This window comes from Geotrypetes seraphini, chromosome 12, assembly GCF_902459505.1.
Source record: "Geotrypetes seraphini chromosome 12, aGeoSer1.1, whole genome shotgun sequence".
In the NCBI taxonomy this organism is placed as follows: domain Eukaryota; kingdom Metazoa; phylum Chordata; class Amphibia; order Gymnophiona; family Dermophiidae; genus Geotrypetes; species Geotrypetes seraphini.
Window position 1 is genome coordinate 69,325,143 of NC_047095.1, and position 17,598 is coordinate 69,342,740.

Sequence of the window (17,598 nt, forward strand, 5' to 3'; positions counted from 1 at the left end):
TGTGGTGCCAAGCTGATTTGGATCGCCTCTCTTCACGTCTTGAGAGGCGAAACGTTTTTCACCCGCCCTGGTTTTTTTGCGTTACCTGCTTGTGAAGTAAATCTTAAAAGTAGTGCCCCTTGCTTTCCCAGGCAGGGGAAAAAGTTATAAACCAATGATGAGGAACTGTTTGTATGTTCATTTTCAGTCCCTTAGTACAGAGGTTCCCAACACATGATATGTAGCACTGGCAAGCTTCCTGCCTTCTTGCTGCCACTGTTATTTTCTATTCTCTATACCCTGGACTAGTAGCAGCACCGCTTTCTTCTTATTCTAATTTGCCTGAAAGCTGCAGTAGTGTTATCGAATCGATTCTCTTCTGCAGCCTTGGGGATTTTGCTAGGCCGCTCCACCTCCAATGATGTAACTTCCTTCTTCCTCGGAGGCCCCGAGGCTGCTGGAGGGAATTTACTCGCTAAAGCTACGGCAGCAGTCAGGCAAGTTACAATAGAGAGCCTGTTAATCGGGAGGGGGGAGTGGTGCCAATGGACCTGAGAGATAAGAGGGAGGGGTGCTGATAGAAGGAGACGAAAAGAGGAGAGGAGGGAGTGGTGCTTCTAGACCTGGGAGGTGAATGGGTAAGGGAAGGGAGAGGAGCCCTGCTAGTCATAGAAGAGAGGTGCTGCTGGCCCTGGGGGTGGAAAGGAGAGGTGTTGCAGCTAGTCAGTGGGGGAAACGGAAGTAGAGGGGAGGGGGAGGTTTTGTTGGAGCTGAGTGGTGGAGGGAGGTGAGAGGGAGAGGTGCTGCTGGATTGGGAACAGAAGAGAGTGCTGCTGGACTTAAAATGGAAGAGTGAAAGCTGCAGCAGGACTGAGGGGAGAGCAGTGGAGGAGGAGAGTGGATAGGGGAAGGGGGAAGAGCAGTGGAGGAGGAGAGTGAGAGGGAAGGGGGAAGAAAAATGCTGCTGCTGCACCCAACTGGGGAGAGAGAGGGAAGGAAGGAGAAGAAAGACCAGGAAGGGAGAGGAGAGGAAAGAGAGATGCCAAAACCATGGGAAGGAGGGAAAGGAAAGGCGATACTAGACAATGGAGGGAGAGATGTCAGGGCATGGGGGGAAGAGGGAGATGCCAGACCAGGGGAAAGGAAGGAGGGAGGTTGAGAAAGGAAGGAGAGGAGATGCCAGATAATGAAGGGGGAGAGGAGAGAGATGCTAGAGCAAGGATGAGGGAAGGGAAACTAAGGAGACAAATGTCAGACCAGAGGGAAAGGAAGGAGAGGAGGTGCCAGAGCAGAGAGGGAGAGATAGGAGAGGGAGAGATGCCAGAGCATGGGGGGGAGGGAAGGGAAGGAGATAGAGATGCCAGACCATGGGGTGGAGTGGACAGGAAGGACGGAAAGTAGAAGAGAGAGATGCCAGAGCATAGGGGAGGGAGTGGAGACAGAAAAATGGAGAGGGGATGAAGCTGAAATGAATCATGTATAAAGGAGAGAAAGGGCACAGGATATACAGCTTATTGAAGGGACATAAAAAGAGGGAAGATGCCGTATGGAAGAGAGAGAGGGCGGACACTAGATGGAAAGGGCAGAGAGAGGGTGGACAGTGGATGGAAGGGGCAGAGAGAGGGTGGACAGTAGATGGAAGAGGTAGAGAGAGCAAAGGCTGGGTGGAAGGGGCAAAGGTAGAGGGCAGATGTTGCATCAAAGGGAGAGAGGACAAATGCTGTATAGAAAGAAAAGAGCGAAGAGAAGATGATTAAAGCAGAAACTACAAAAGGTAGAAAGAGATATTTTTTGTTGCTTTACATAGAATCAAGTAGTATTGTAACTGTATTGATAAAATTTTATAAATAGGAAATGGAAATAAGGCTATTTCTTTTGGACTAAACCCCTTTCCTCAGGTCAGGACAGGATATCATAACAGCTGCATATTGTACTGTCTTGAAGAAAGATTTGGCCTCTGAAAGCTAACTGAAAAATGCATTAGTCCAATAAAATTGTATTTTCTTATTTCTTGTTATTTGTTTTATTTCTATTTGTTTTTAAAGTGGTGATTGTTATGTATCAGTTTTTTTCAAATTTACATCTACTGTCTTTATATTTTGTACAGTATTAGGGGACATATGTCACTGTTTCTGTGGTGTTGCATTAATTTAACTTTTGTCTACATATTTCTATTTTTAAATTGTGATTATTCCATATTGGGTGAGAGTGTTTCTCTGTTCTGTGTGTATGAAAAGGACATGGTTTTCTGTTAGCACTGACTACAAAATCAATTGACTGTGCAGGATCTGACTTGTTTAGTTTTACAATTCGTGTGTTGGTGCTCTAGTGCAGTGTTCTTCAACCGCCAGTCTGTGGAATGGTGCCGGTCTGCAGAAATTTTCTGCCAGTCCGCAGGGCTGGCACCTCCATCGGGCCCAAGACAGTGTTTTGCAGTGATCAACGCAGCGTCTTCGGGCTGGCTCCCTTGGTGCTGCAGTGCACAAAGCCGTGGGAAAAGGTTCCTACCCACATCCTACACCTCAACCAGAAGCCTTCTCTCTTGTCATATACTAGGTACACCACTGGATTTAATGACCCTATTCTAACCACCAAATTTCCCTGTCCCACCCCACCCGGCTACTTTTTCATACCACCCGGCTGGAAAAAAATTCTGGGGAGAACACTGGGACAGAAAGAGAAATGAAGCAGATGCTGGGCTGAAAGGGGGGAGAGAAAGATGGGCAGATGCTGGATGGAAGGGGGAGGGAGAAGGGTGGATGATGGATGGGGTGACAGAGGGGGCAGAAAGGAGGAAGAGAGGAGACAGATCAGATGCTGGGCAGAAGCAGGAGAGCGAGGGGCAGATGCTGGATGGAAAAAGGGGGAAGGGCAGATGCTGGATGGAAAGGATAAAGAGAGAGAGGACATATGCTGGATGGAAATGGAGGAGCGGGAAGTTCTGGAGAGAAAGGAACCTCAGGTCAGCATCTGAATGGCCGTGCAAGTCTACATGGATCCAAATGGTGCCATATGCGGCTAAACACCCCCCACTGTCCATTGTGCCTTCTGGAAGCCAGTATTGTGGTTTTCTCCCTCTAGAATGGGACAGACTCCGTGCTTTGCCGGCAGAGTGGTGAGCCAGCACGATGGCGCAATCAACCCCCCCTCCCAAGTGTCCTCCACCCAGAACAGTCCCGAATCTGGGTTCCCAGTAGCTGAGCGGTGAGCCGGTGCTGTGAGGGAGTCCGGCCTACCAAGGCATCCCCTACTAAGAACGGAACCAACTCTGCATTCCCGGCCTTTGTGTGAGGAAGGTCTGGTGCCCCAGAGAAAGGAGACCTGCAGCCATAGAGCAAACAGGCAGCACGTACATAGCTGAGAGCTTTGCTTGCTGATCTCGCCCCGCCGTGCCACTGGAACAATCAGCAAGCAAGGCATTCAGCTGTGTACTGCTGAGCTCATTGCTGAGCATGGCTGTTTCCGCCGTGGCACCGGACTTGTCTCTCAGCTGCATCGCCAGAATTTAGGTAGGCCTCAGTAAATCAAATCCTGTTTCCGTCCCCGTGGGAATCTCGTGGGCCGGGAAGCATCTGCGCACAATCCCCGTTCCCGTGCAGACCTCTAGTATAGAATTCGTGGATGGGACGGAAGGATGCCCTTTACTGATAGCGGCAGGTAGGAGACTCTCATTTGGTGTGGCACCTAGAGTGTTTGCCAGGGCTGGAACATCTTGAGCATTATTAGATGCCATGAACTTACTGTATTTTTCGCTCTGTAAGACGCAACTGACTATAAGACACACCCACATATAGAGGAAGAAAACCCAAGAAAAAAAATTCTGTCTCCCCTCTGATGGTCTAGTGTTAGGCCTGGACAGGGTACAGGGCACGTCTAGTGGTGGGCATGTGCAATGCCAGCCAGCCCCCCCTCCCCATACCTTTTTTTTCATAGCGGCTTTTTTTTCATAGCGCGCTTTTTGCGCTCCTGCCTTGCTGGACGGCTGCCTCCTGATCGGTTCCCCTGCTCTCTTCTGGCAGAGGCAGAGCGGTGCACGAGGCAGGTGCATGCTTTTTGCGTGCCTGCCTGGTTCCGCACCACACTCTGAATGGCTGCTGTTAGTTCTCGTGGGACTCGTGACAACTGACGGCACAAAAGCCCTCCAGATGGACCCTGAGACGTCAGTCCCCACTGCCAGCAGGGAAGAGGGCCGGAGAGGAGAGGCGCTGACGCCAACTGATTGCCTACAGGAAATGCCTTTCACCATGAGAGTCACGTCCTGTAGGCAGTAAGCCGGTGCCTCTTCTCCTCCCCAGTGTGCCGTGGCACACCTGAAATCTCAGGAGGCACACAATTTGCGATACACTGCTTTAAACAGCTGTACCCCTCCGATTCAAGACCAATAGCAATAATATGAACATGGAGGTGAGCGTGACCAGCACCAGTACAGGACCACTTGCACAAAGGCTGGAAGGACTTTGGATAGTGTCTGTGTGTTCTTCTGCTGTCTATGAAGATCCTTTGTTACCGGTAAGCAACTCTACTTTCTCGGGTCATAACTCACCAGGGAGCTGCTGAACCCCAAAATAACCAGCTAGTTCTAGTCTGTTACCTGTGGATGAACTTACTGTTATGTATGTTGTAGTTCTCTACCAACATTCCTTATGCCATAATTTGACTCTAGATGGTATACAAAGTAATTAAATACATGAACTCATTTTGTGCCAGACCTAACTGAAAGTTTGCTTAAATCCAGCCAGTCATGCAACTAACTTCTCCTCCTTGTCCCTCCATGTGTGCATACTGCAATTTTGTTGGCACTGCACGAGTGATAAGCGAATGACCTCTCTTTCAGGTAGACACCTGGTTAAAGGTGCGGCATGAACTGCGGTCAGGTACATTCTATGGAGATCGGCTTCCTGGGCCAAGTAGCAGACCTGCCTTAGCTGATCCGCCGCTGATCAAGGACATGTTGAAAGAAGAGATCCGGCTGCTGTTGATGAGTGTTCGGCAGAGGGCTCACAGTGAGGGCAGGTAAGAACAAAGAAGGGGTAAAGAGAGCACCACAAACCAGCACATTAGCCAAATTGAGGGTACAAGAGAACGCCACAGGGGAGAGCTGGTGCAAGGATGGTGGGGGACCTAGCCTTTTAGATTCTTCCTTGACATTTGATCTTCAGGTTAGTAAATTTGTATAAAAATACTTTTTTAAGCTTAAGCCAATGAGAGCTATTCACTTTTATTTTATTTGAAGTCTGTTTTCTGTATTGGCACAAGCATTGATTTGTCTCGATTTGACTACTGCAATGCACTCTGCATTGGTGTTTCTAATACACTTGGGAAGAAGTTCCAACAGTTACTATATTATACTATAGGTTACAATGTAATTTTATAAATCTAAGTGTTTTGAAAATACACCTCTAAAGTCTTATATTCTGCTTTTATGCCTTTAGAATGCATAGTGGACCACAGTAAGGGAATTACAAATAATTTCATTCAAGAAGCTTGCATTATCTTAGCCTTTTGGAACTCAATTTGGGATCAAGTAAATTGTTTATTGGAAAAGCATGTGGCATTATCTTATGATACAGCATTATTTGGTATGTCTATGAGGAAAAAGAGCCAAATATCATCACATAACAATAAACTTTTATTGATAATGACAAGAGTCGCCATTCAGCATATCACAAGTAATTGGAAAAATTACAGTAGACTCAATTACAATTTCTGGTGGAACTCATTATATCACATATATAAAATGGAAAGAGAAATAGCTATACAACAAGGAAGCTATAAGAAATTTCATAAAATTTGGGAGCCATTAACTTCTTATTGTATTGAGTAAACACCATTTTCTATTGTAATATACACCGTCTAATGATTGGGGGGAGGGGGTAGTATATTTTACATTTTTCTTATTGGGGAAATAATAGAGGAATGATGGGAGGGGAGGGTGGTAATTTTATGCATTGTAAGATAAATCAGAAAGATTGTCAAGTGATGTGTTTAATTTTTTTGTTTTATTGTTTGTGCACTTGATGTAAGTTTCTCCCTTCTTGTCCTTCGTCCCTTCAGTTGGTCTCTGTTCCCTCCCCTCTCCCTCCTCGAGTTCAGCATCTCTTTCCCTCCTTGCCACCAATGCAGGACCTCTATCCTTCCTTCCTCCATGCCCCACCCATCCAGTTCTTCTTTTTTTCTCCATGCCCCCATGCCCAACCTCCTTCCCTCCCCTTGATGCAGCACCTCGCTCCCTCATTGTTCCAAGTCCATTGCTTCATTCCCTCTCCTTACCCCCTCCCCATGTATCTCCTATTTCTCTCCTTGCCCCCCTCAAGGTAGCAACTCTTTTCCTCCATCCATTATCTTCCCTCTTTCTCTGCCCTTCCATCAAGCATCTGCCCTTTTTCTCTCCACTCCTTCCATCCAGTGTTTGCCCTTCGTACACCACTGCCCCACCCCATGGTCTGGCATCTGTTTCCTTACCTTCCATCTGTTCTTCCCTTTTTCTTCCTCCCATGCTCTGGCATCTCTGCTTTCTTTCCTTTTTTCCCTCTCAACTCCACCCCATCCTATTGTCTGGAATCCCTATTTCCTTCCCTTCCATCTCTGTCTCCCCTCCCTCTATAGTTTGACATCTCTCTCTTCTCTGCTTCCCTTCCCGCCATCCTCCATGGTCTGGCATCTCTCTCTCTTCTCCCTTCCTTTCCCTGGTCTTTCTTCTTCCTTCCTCCCTCCCTCCCTCCCAATTTGATGGCTTTCTCCTTTACCCTAGCCTCACCCCAGTCAAATGTGACATTTCTTCCCCCCTCCCCCCTTGGGATGGGTACCTCTTTCTCTCTCTTTTGAGCTACTGACAGCATCAGTCAGTTGTTCATGCTGTCTTCGTTGGCCCTGGAATCAATCCCTCTGCTTCATCTTCCTGTCCTGCAGAGGGAAAGCTTCCAGGGCTGCCAAAGGCAGCGTGTTCATCTAATTGATGCTGCTGGTGGCTTGAAGATTGCAGGCAGCAGAACGGGAAGGGACCAAAGCACCCCCAGAGATGAGGTAATTGCATTAATTGCAATTAATTTTATCAATTGGCATTAAAGATACCCCTCATCGGAAGGTCCTCACGACAGATTCCTCGACCTACGCTTGGGGAGCTCATCTTGACGGTCACTGTACTCGAGGCCACTGGTCCAGCATGGATCATCAGTATCATATCAATCTGTTGGCACTCAGAGCGATCTTCAATGCACTCAATGCTTTTTAGGATCTTCTTTGGATAATCAAGTTGTCATGTACTTCGTCAACAAGCAGGGAGGAACAGGATTTCTTCCTCTTTGTCAGGAAGCTCAAAGGGTATGGGACTGGAAGATCCATCACAACACCTTGCTGAAAGCTGTTTACATTCAAGGAGAGAAAAACTGTCTGGTGGACAACTTGAGTCGTCTTCTGCAACCTCACAAATGGACACTCAATTCCTTGCCTCTTCATCACATTTTTTCTCAGTGGGGAACTCCTCAGATAAATTTCTTTGCATCTCCCCACAACCACAAACTGCATCAGTTCTGCTCCAGGATATATTCTTCTCATCGCCTCGAGGCAGATGCTTTCCTTCTGGAATGGATGAATCTCTACCTGTATGCGTTCCCTCCATTCCCTCTTATTCTCAAGACTCTTGTCAAGCTCAAGAACGATCATGCTACCATGATTCTAATAGCTCCTCGGTGGCCCAGGCAACCCTGGTTCTCCCTTCTTCTTCAACTCAGCAGCAGGGAGCCATACCTTCTACCAGTTTTTCCATCTCTGCTTACACAGAGTCAAGGATCTCTACTTAATCCCAACCTGCAGTCTCTACACTTGACAGCTTGGTATCTCTCAACATAAGTCCCCTTCAGTTTTCTCAACCTGTTCGGGACATTTTAGAGGCTTCCAGAAAACCTGCCACTAGACAATGCTACCACCAAAAATGGACTAGATTTTCTACGTGGTGCATCTCTCATGACAAGAAGCCTCGAGATACCTCAAGTCTACATCCGTTTGAGTCCATCTTAGTGCAATTGCTGCGTTCCATCAGCCTATCGAAGGGAAACCCCTTTCTGCTCATCCCATGGTTTTCAGATTCAAGAAAGGACTTTTCAATGTCAAACCTCCTCTCAAACCGCTCCAGTGGTTTGGGATCTCAATGTTGTTCTTGCTCAATTGATGAAGCCTCCTTTTGAGCCAATGCATACAGCTCATCTGAAATATATCACTTGCGAGGCTGTCTGCATCCGGGCTCCGTGGATGATGTTTGCTTGTAGGCCGTTCTGAGCTCTGGGAGAATGGGATATAAATCGAAATAAATAAATGTGAGAATAGCTGCCTGCTGTCCCTAGATAACAACTGTTACGGTAAGTAACTGTGCTTTATGGTATGCTAAACAGCTTTAGACCAATTTCTGGGATTAAACGGTTTATAAGAGGTTAGATTAGATTAGAATCAGACTTAACTTCCCCTAAACATTAAGCTGAACTGTTATGATCATCACACAAATGGGCTGTGGCTCACTTGTTGAGTGGCTGCCTCTGCACCCAGAGGTTGTGAGATCAAATCCCAGTGCCAGATGTTGTGAGATCAAATCCCAGTGCTGCTCCTTGTGACCCTGGGCAAGTTACTTAATCCTATAGTGCCCACTGCTTTGAATTCTAAAGTCATAAAAAGGTGGTATACAAGTCCCCATTCCCTTTCATCAAGCCCAGCATCCTGTTTCCAACAGTGGCCAACCCAGATCCCAAGTACCTGGCAGAAACCCAAAGAACAGCAACATTCCAGAGCTGAGATTGTGATGTCCTAATGCCTCATTCCACCAATGCCTAAGAGCCAAACCCAGTGATGTCACAATGGCTCAGTTGTCCTATACTTGGTTCACATAAGAATATAAGAGTTGCCATACTGAGACAGATTGAAGGTGTGGCTCACTGGTAGAGCTGCTGCCTCTGCACCTAGAGGCTGTGAGATCAAATCCCGGTGCTGCTCCTTCTGACCCTGGGCGAGTCACTTAATCCTCCAGTGCCCACCACTTTGAATGTCAGCTTTGAAATGCCAAAGTCATAAAAAGGCAGTTTACAAGTCCCCATTCCCTTTCCCTGTACAATTGCAAAGTTAAAGTCTGTGCTGATGGAGTTTGTGTGGCTGTCAGGATCTTGACCGAAGCTTTTCTTTGCTGCTCCTGAGAAGCTGTTGCCCTAGGTGACCGCCTGGTCCTTCCTAATGACCTTCAACAGTAATGAACCGTAATGGCTGGGGCAGGTGAGCCATGAGAAGTAGGCTGAATTAGTCTAAGCAGGTGGTGATGAGAAAAGAAGGAACAACAAGTTTTAACACAGGTTTAGATTGTATCGAGGAGCATTAAAGATGACCCCCCTGGAGCAGTTGTAAATCTATGCGAGAGGACTTGCACACTATTGAGGGTAATTCTGAGAGTTTGTTTTATAAAACCTTATGTTCTCATGTTGCCTTTTTAAAATAAATGATGCATGAATGTGCTCAGAAATCATAATTACAAGAGACCTTTTGGCTCAAAGGTGAGAGTTATTGCTGGCCACAGTTTGACCTGTCTTTACAAAGGACTGCCTCTGAGGGTACATTGTCAGTGTATGAAGATCACTTCCTCCTTTTAACCCACTAATCTCATCTCCAGTATAATGGGGGCCTTAATGTCCCATTCTGCCCTTTCTCAGCAACCCTGCTGGGTTGGAAGGCAGCAGCTGGGGATGATAAATGTTGCAGCATCCTCCATTAACTTTCTTTTGTCCAGTGAGGTTACATCCTCTGTGACCTTTCCCATTGAGCCCCCCTGGAAGTGGGGCCAGAGGAAGGGACTGTTTATGGCCTCCTGATTGTCATCTTGGTGTGAGATGGCCTTATGCCTTTGTGCTGCCTCTATCTGAAGCTCTTGACACTGAAATGCAGAAAGACATGAAGAGAGGCCAAGGCGGCAGAGAAAAAGGAAAATGCCAAGGCTTCCATTCCTGCTTGATTTCCGATCTGTAGAAAAGAGCCTTGCACAGGCTCAATCAGAGTGATTCTCATTTATCTCGTAGAGAGAAGGTGTCAGCCCATCTGATGGCTTCATTGCCTGGTACATGGCACCTATTTTTCCGCCAGAGGAATTGAAAAGGACAAAGCTCCTGTAAACCTCACATCCTGCAGAGGGGAATTCTGTCAGACCCTCTTGCTTGGCCAGGAATGCTCTGACATTAGAGGTGTATCTAGGTGAAGGGTACAAGGGGAGTGAAATGGTGGCTGTGGGAACTGGGCCTGCAGCCTCGCACTGACAAGAATTTGAAAAATATAAACTACTCCTCTCCCCATGTCTCACCCAACCCCTTAGAAACCCCCCTCCCTTCCCCCAAATGAAAACCAAAAGAATATACAGTTATATGATCCAAGAAAGAACCTGGTGGACTCTTATCCAGGTCTGGAGAATAAATAAGAACTAAAAAAGTAGAAAACCTTAAATTAACAAGAAGGATCCAGCTATGTGCATGACGAGGCATGACTCTCATCCTGGGTGATTACAACCCACCTTATGGGGTTGAGCCACTTAGTCATATTTATTTATTTATTTTGTTTTCAATCCCATTGTCCCCCAAAGAGCTCAGAATGGCTTACAGGTTAAACACACATATTATATAGTTGACAGTGTAGGCAACGGAACACTTTTTTGTTTGGGGAGGCCCAAAAGCTCCATGGTAGGAGGAACCAATGGACAGCAACAGAAGAATTTACAGAAGATAGGAAAGCGGAAAAAAGAAACTGGGACCAACTTTATGGAAAAATAAGTCTCCAGACAACAAAGGTAAAACACGGAATTTATTGACTAAAATATGTTAGCTTTGGGAAATGTATATAGCAGATGTCTTTGTATTGTGTTCAAAAGAAAAGGAAATGCATTTCTGGTTTTATTTCTACAGTGTTGAAGTACTTGCTGACCCTTGCTGTGACTGGTGGGGATCCCCAAGCACCGCCAGCAGAGGACCTCCTTTAGAGACGGCCAGAACTCCCCTCCACCAAGCACAGCAGTCGCTGGCAACATCCATGAGGTGCCAGCATCTGTGACTCAGGGACGCTACTGCTGCCTGGCAAGCTTGGCAAAAGGGACCCCCGGCCAACTGCAAAGGAAGTCCTCAGCTGACAGCTTGGGGGTTCTCATCAGCTGAGTATTTATATTTTATATTTACATTAGAGGCTCTGGTAGAAACCCGTTTACAAAGTATGTATTCTTCCCAATTAATATTTCCAAATTAATAAAGTCTCTTTGCTCATTTGTAAATGGGTTTCTACCAGAGCCTTTAATTCAGTAGCATAATTAAATGAAATAACTATTTCTGTAGTTTATAGGGATGGGCGGGGACGGAGGGGATTCTTCACGGGGATGGGTGGGGATGGAGGGAATTCCTAATGGGGACGGGTGTGGACAGAGGATTCCTCGCGGGGACGGGTGGGATTCCTTATGGGGACGGGTGGGATTTTGGCGGGGACAGGTGGGATTTCTGTCCCCGCGCAACTCTCTACCTTCCAGTGGTCTGACAACTCTCTCCTTCCATCACCCTTCTCCAGAATCTGACATCTCTCACTTCTTTGAGTTATCTGTCCTCAATCCCAGTGTAATATTTTTCTTTCCCTCTTCTCCACCACTATCATGTCTAACAATTCTCCCTCTTCTTCTTTTCCCCATGTATACCATCTCTCTTTCCTTCCCTCTCCATGCACCTGTGTACAACAATTTGATATTCTGCCTTTTTTTAATCCTTCCATCACAATTCCCAATTTCAATTCACCCGAAGAACAATTACTAACTTGGAATTCTTCTTTACAATCTCTTCTAGATAACAAAGCACCAATAATTTCCAAAACTCTTCCCCTCCGCAGACTCTCTAACCCCTGGTATATGGAAGAACTCTCCCTCTTGAAAAAACAACTACGTTCATTAGAAAGAAAATGGCGACTTTGTACCAAATCCTATACAAATTTGCAACACTACAGAGAAAAGGCTTCTCTCTATAAAAATAAAATTAATCTTGCTAAAAACAATTACTATTCCAACAAAATTTATAAAGCAAAAAATCCTTCCATCTTATATACTATTCTAAAATCCATTACCCCTGAGACCAAAAGAAGCAACACTAATCAAAAGTCCACTCTCAAAGCCCAGGAATTGGCAGATTATTTCTGCCAAAAAATCAGCACCATTCGAAATATTTTCTATCCTAACACATTAGGTAACCCTATGAACAACTGCGAAATTGAACCTATACCTACAGCCAAATGTACTAATTTTAAGATCCCTTCCTTAAGACATAGAATCCCTTTTTCAAAAAATCAATATAAAAGGTTCATGTTCTGAAATTATTCCCCCGTTTTATCTAAAAAAATTATTCTCCTGCTTTGGTACTTTCATTCATTCTCTTGTCCTAAAAAGTTTACTTACTGCATCTGTTCCTCTTCTTTGGAAAACCGCCATTATCACCCCAATATTAAAAGACTACAAAATCAGCCCAGATGAGGTGTCAAATTATCGTCCAATTGCCAATATACCTTTCCTTGCCAAATTAACTGAAAAACTGGTATTCGATCAACTTTCAGATTTTGTTGAATCCACAAATGCACTTCACCCAAATCAAACTGGTTTTTGAAAATTTCACAATACAGAATACTCAATGATAGGACTAATAAACAATATTCACTACTATTTAGGTCATCACAAATCAGTAGTTCTTTTCTCATTAGACCTATCTGTAGCCTTTGATACAATTGATCATGATTTATTACTCATACGACTAAAATCCTTAGGTATCGACGACCAAGTTTTAAATTGGTTTATCTCATTTCTTTCCAACCGTTCTTCAATTGTCAGGTACAATGACGAAAATTCCAAAGCCTATTCCTTAACCTGTCTAATCAGCCAATCGGGATGCACGTTTTTAAAAAAAAAAATGCTCCCCAGGCAGGCTGCCCGGGAGAGGCGTCCTATACTAAACGCCGATTCTGTAACCGGCGTCTTTAGAGAATCAGGTTAAATTAGACGCGGCCGCTATACTTATGGCAGCAAGGGATCTCCCTGCTGCAATATGTATAGCGGCCGCGGTTGTTGCGGCCGCTTGTCCCATCACCGACAGGAGAATGCCTAACTCCTCCTGTCGGAACCCCGAGCCCCCTCCCCCCCCAAACTCGTAATCGCCGACAGGAGGATGCCCAACTCCTCCTGTCGGAACCCCAGAACCCCCTCCCCCCCAAACTCGTAATCGCCGACAGGACAGTATGCCTCCCTTCCTTTTCCCCCCTATCCATCAGCACCTCTTCCTGCTCCCCCTGTCCAGCAGTAGACCTCCCTTCCTTCCTTTCCCCCCCACCCCCTGTCCATCAGCACCTCTTCCTGATCCCCCTGTCCAGCAGTAGGCTTTCCTTCCTTTTTCCCCCCTGTCCATTAGCACCTCTTCCTGCTCCCCTTGTGCAGCAGTAGGCCTCCCTTCCTTTCCCCAACCCCCACCAAAGCAGAATCTCCCCTCTGTCTATCCCCCCCAACAGTCCAGCATCTCCCATCAATCCATCCTCACCTCTGTCTGCCGTTCGCCATGTGGTCGATCCGCTGCCGACAGGCGGGGTCCAGCTCCGGTGCGTCGCTCGCACACTACAGCGGGAGCAGCGCCACCAGCAGCAGTGCCCTTTTCGAGGGAGCGGGACAGGCTTCTGAGGAGCTTCGGGGGCTGCTGAGACGGCAGAGACGGAGCGGCCGAGCTGAACTGGCGTCCCCCAACCCTCCCCGGTGCCAGCGACGCTCTCCCTCTCAGCGAGCCGGGCTGTAAAAAAAGGAGACTGTGACGTATAAGCGCGCATGCGCACTCGTGCCGTCGCAACGGAACAGGGAACACGCGGCACGAGTGCGCATGCGCGCTTAACATTTTATTATTATTGATTCCCTGGTTATAGCCAAAATTGATTATTGCAATTCTCTTTTACTCAATATCACACAAAAGGAAAAAAAAAGACTCCAAATAATTCAAAATACGGCTGTTAAACTTATCCATAATGCCAAAAAATATGACCACGTCACACCCTTAATGATTGATTCCCATTGGCTCCCAATTAGTCACTGCATCACCTTCAAGGTATTATTTTTAGTATATAAAACGTTAATTTTTAACGAACCTCAATTTGTAACTAAAATGCTCATCCCTCATAATACCCCCGATCTCTTCGGTCGACTTCTCAAAACCTCTTAACCATCCCTTCCCTGAAAATTGTAGGCACTAGGAGACACGATATGTTTTCGGTAATGGCCCCTCAACTTTGGAACTCACTACCTCAGTATATTAGAGAAGAAAAAGATCTTACTTCCTTTAAAAAATCTTTAAAAACTTATCTTTTTAAAGATGCATTCAACATTTGATTTCTAGACCTACGACCATATGCTTTAGGTCTTAAATTTATTACCCCCCTCTCGCTTTTTTCCTTTTTGTTTATTCTCTCTAACAAAAAATTGTAACTTTCTCCCCCTACCCTCCATGACTCATGTCTGTTTAAATTTGTAAATTTTATGTTATTTTGTCTGTGTTCACAATTATGTTTTTAGGAAGTTGTACATCACTTAGCAAATTGAATAAGCGATTCATCAAATATTAATAAAAACTTGAAACTTGAACTTGAAACTTTTTCTCTTCCCAGCACCCCATCCATGCATCATCTGTCCTTCCCAACCTCCTCCCAGCCTATGCAACATCTATCCTTCCCTGTCTCCCCCCAGGCAGTGCAAAATCTGTCCTTCTAACCTCCTCCCAGCCCATGCAACATCTGTCCTTCCCTGTTTCCCCCAGCCTATGCAGAATCTGTCCTTCCCAACCCCCTCCCAGCCTGAGCAACATATGTTCTTGCCTGCCTTCCCAGCTGCCCTCCCATGCCATATCCCTTTCCAACTATCCTATCCTATTCTATATATTTTATTTATTTAAAAATTTATATACACATAAAACTATGCGGTTTACAAAATTACATGCATACATATATATCTCTGCCTTTCTTTTTGCTTCTTCCCTTTTAGTATCTCATTTCCCTTTCCTTCACAGCACCCCATGTCCAACTACACTCTTTTTCTATCCCTTCAGACCATCACTAGTTCCCCATTGTTTCTGACCCTATAAGTCCTTCCCCTTCACTCCCCACCTGGCACGTCTTTGAAACAACTCCCCGATTCTACTTAAAAAAACAACAACCCCAAAACACAGTCCTGGAGGCTTTTTGGCCCAGCATGTCTTCCCTCTTCACCTCCATTTGCATTTTTGTTACAGGGGAATGCCGGCTGTGGCAGCGACTTTGAAACGCAGCCTGCGGCCTTCCTCATCGCGTTCCTTGTGCCATGGGCCGTCCAGGCTGAAAAAAGAAGTTGTGTCATTGGGGTGGAACACGGCACAAGGAACTCGGGGAGGGAGGCCGCAGGCTGTGTTTCAGAGGCACTGCTGCAGCTGACATTCCCCTGTAACAAAAATGACAGCGATTTAGGACCGGCATGCTTAGCTGCCCTTTTCGAACCCCCTCTTCTAATGCCGGCCCTGCAGCTCCGGACTTCCCCATCCCCACACCAGCTCTGCAGCTCCACCACCAACCAGCTCCTCACACTTCCTCTTCATGATGTCATGCGGGGTCGCTATTATTTTAAAGGCAGCCGTGGCACAGCATCCACCAAATGAGACTTCTAAAGTCGACCTGCCCCAGAACTGTTGATTCAACAGCCCCCTCCTAGGCGGGAACAGGAAGATGCTGCTGAATCAAGAGTTCCGGGGCAGGCCGACGGCAGAAGTCTCATCTAGTGAAAGCTGGGCCGTGGTTGCCTTTATAATAATAGCGATGGTGGAGTGGCCGGGCAGGAAGGAAGGAAGAGGAGGAGGAAAGCGTGGGGATATCCCCAGATTCAGGAAGGGGTGCAAAAAGAATCGAACAAAAGACCCGGCGTGGATAACCAAAACAGTGAAGGAAGCGATAGGCAATAAGAAAAATTCATTCAAGAAATGGAAAAAGGACAAAACTGAGGGGAACTGGAAAGAGCACAAGAAGCATCAAAAAGAATGTCACCGTGAGGTTCGGAAAGCCAAAAGAGAGTATGAAGAGAGGCTAGCCAGGGAAGCAAGAAATTTCAAACCATTCTTCAGATATGTTAAAGGGAAGCAGCCGGCTAGAGAGGAAGTGGGACCGCTGGATGACGGAGACAGGAAGGGAGTGGTGAAGGAGGAGAAGGTAGTGGCAGAAAGGCTTAACATGTTCTTCTCGTCTGTATTTACAAACGAAAACACGTCCAACATACCGGATCCTGAGCAATTCTTCAACGGAAGTCAAGCAGAAAAATTAACATCCATAGAAGTGAGCCTTGAGGACGTTCATAGGCAGATAGAAAAACTAAAAACTGACAAATCCCCGGGTCCGGATGGCATACATCCTAGGGTTCTGAAGGAATTAAAGGAGGAGATAGCAGAACTACTGCAGCAAATTTGCAACTTATCCCTGAAAACAGGCGAGATCCCGGAAGATTGGAAGATAGCCAACGTTACGCCCATCTTTAAAAAGGGATCAAGAGGTGACCCGGGAAACTACAGGCCGGTGAGCCTGACTTCGGTTCCAGGGAAAATGGCAGAAGCACTGATAAAAGAAAACATCGATCAACATTTTGAAAAACATGAACTTCTGATAACCAGCCAGCATGGTTTCTGCAAGGGAAGATCGTGCCTAACAAACTTATTGCACTTCTTCGAAGGAATCAACAAACGGATGGACAAAGGAGACCCCATAGACATCATATATCTAGATTTCCAAAAAGCCTTTGACAAGGTGCCCCATGAACGTCTACTCCGGAAATTGAAGAACCATGGGGTGGAAGGAGACGTACATAGATGGATCAGAAACTGGTTGGAGGGTAGAAAACAAAGGGTAGGAGTGAAGGGTCACTACTCCGACTGGAGGAGGGTCACGAGTGGTGTCCCGCAGGGCTCGGTGCTCGGGCCACTGCTATTTAATATCTTCATAAATGATCTAGAAACAGGGACGAAGTGCGAGATAATAAAATTTGCGGACGACACCAAACTATTTAATGGAGCTCAGACTACAGGACTGCGAAGAATTGCAAAGGGACTTGAACAAACTAGAAGAATGGGCGGCGAAATGGCAGATGAAGTTCAACATTGAGAAATGTAAAGTATTACATGTGGGGAGCAGAAACTCGAGGTACAACTATACAATGGGAGGGATGTTATTGAATAAGAGTACCCAGGAAAGGGACTTGGGGGTAATGGTGGACATGACAATGAAGCCGTCGGCACAGTGTGCAGCGGCCGCTAAGAGAGCGAATAGAATGCTTGGTATAATCAAAAAGGGTATTATAGCCAGAACGAAAGAAGTTATCCTGCCGTTGTATCGGGCGATGGTGCGCCCGCATTTGGAGTACTGCGTCCAATATTGGTCGCCGTACCTTAAGAAGGATATGGCGTTAGTCGAGAGGGTTCAGAGGAGAGCGACACGTCTGATAAAAGGTATGGAAAACCTGTCATATTCTGAGAGATTGGAGAAGCTGGGTCTCTTTTCCCTGGAGAAGAGGAGACTTAGAGGAGATATGATAGAGACTTATAAGAT

General features: G+C 46.2%; 1 protein-coding gene across 3 annotated transcripts in view; it reads left to right on the forward strand.

Moving 5' to 3' along the window:
- The window catches only part of CCDC24 (coiled-coil domain containing 24), a 105,922-nt gene that overhangs the window by 18,865 nt on the left and 69,459 nt on the right, over window positions 1-17,598 (forward strand). For all 3 annotated transcript variants that reach the window (XM_033917180.1, XM_033917181.1, XM_033917179.1), the window contains exon 3: window positions 4,814-4,992. In XM_033917180.1, coding sequence (XP_033773071.1) covers window positions 4,814-4,992 — 179 coding nt within the window. The remainder of the gene's footprint in view (window positions 1-4,813; window positions 4,993-17,598) is intronic.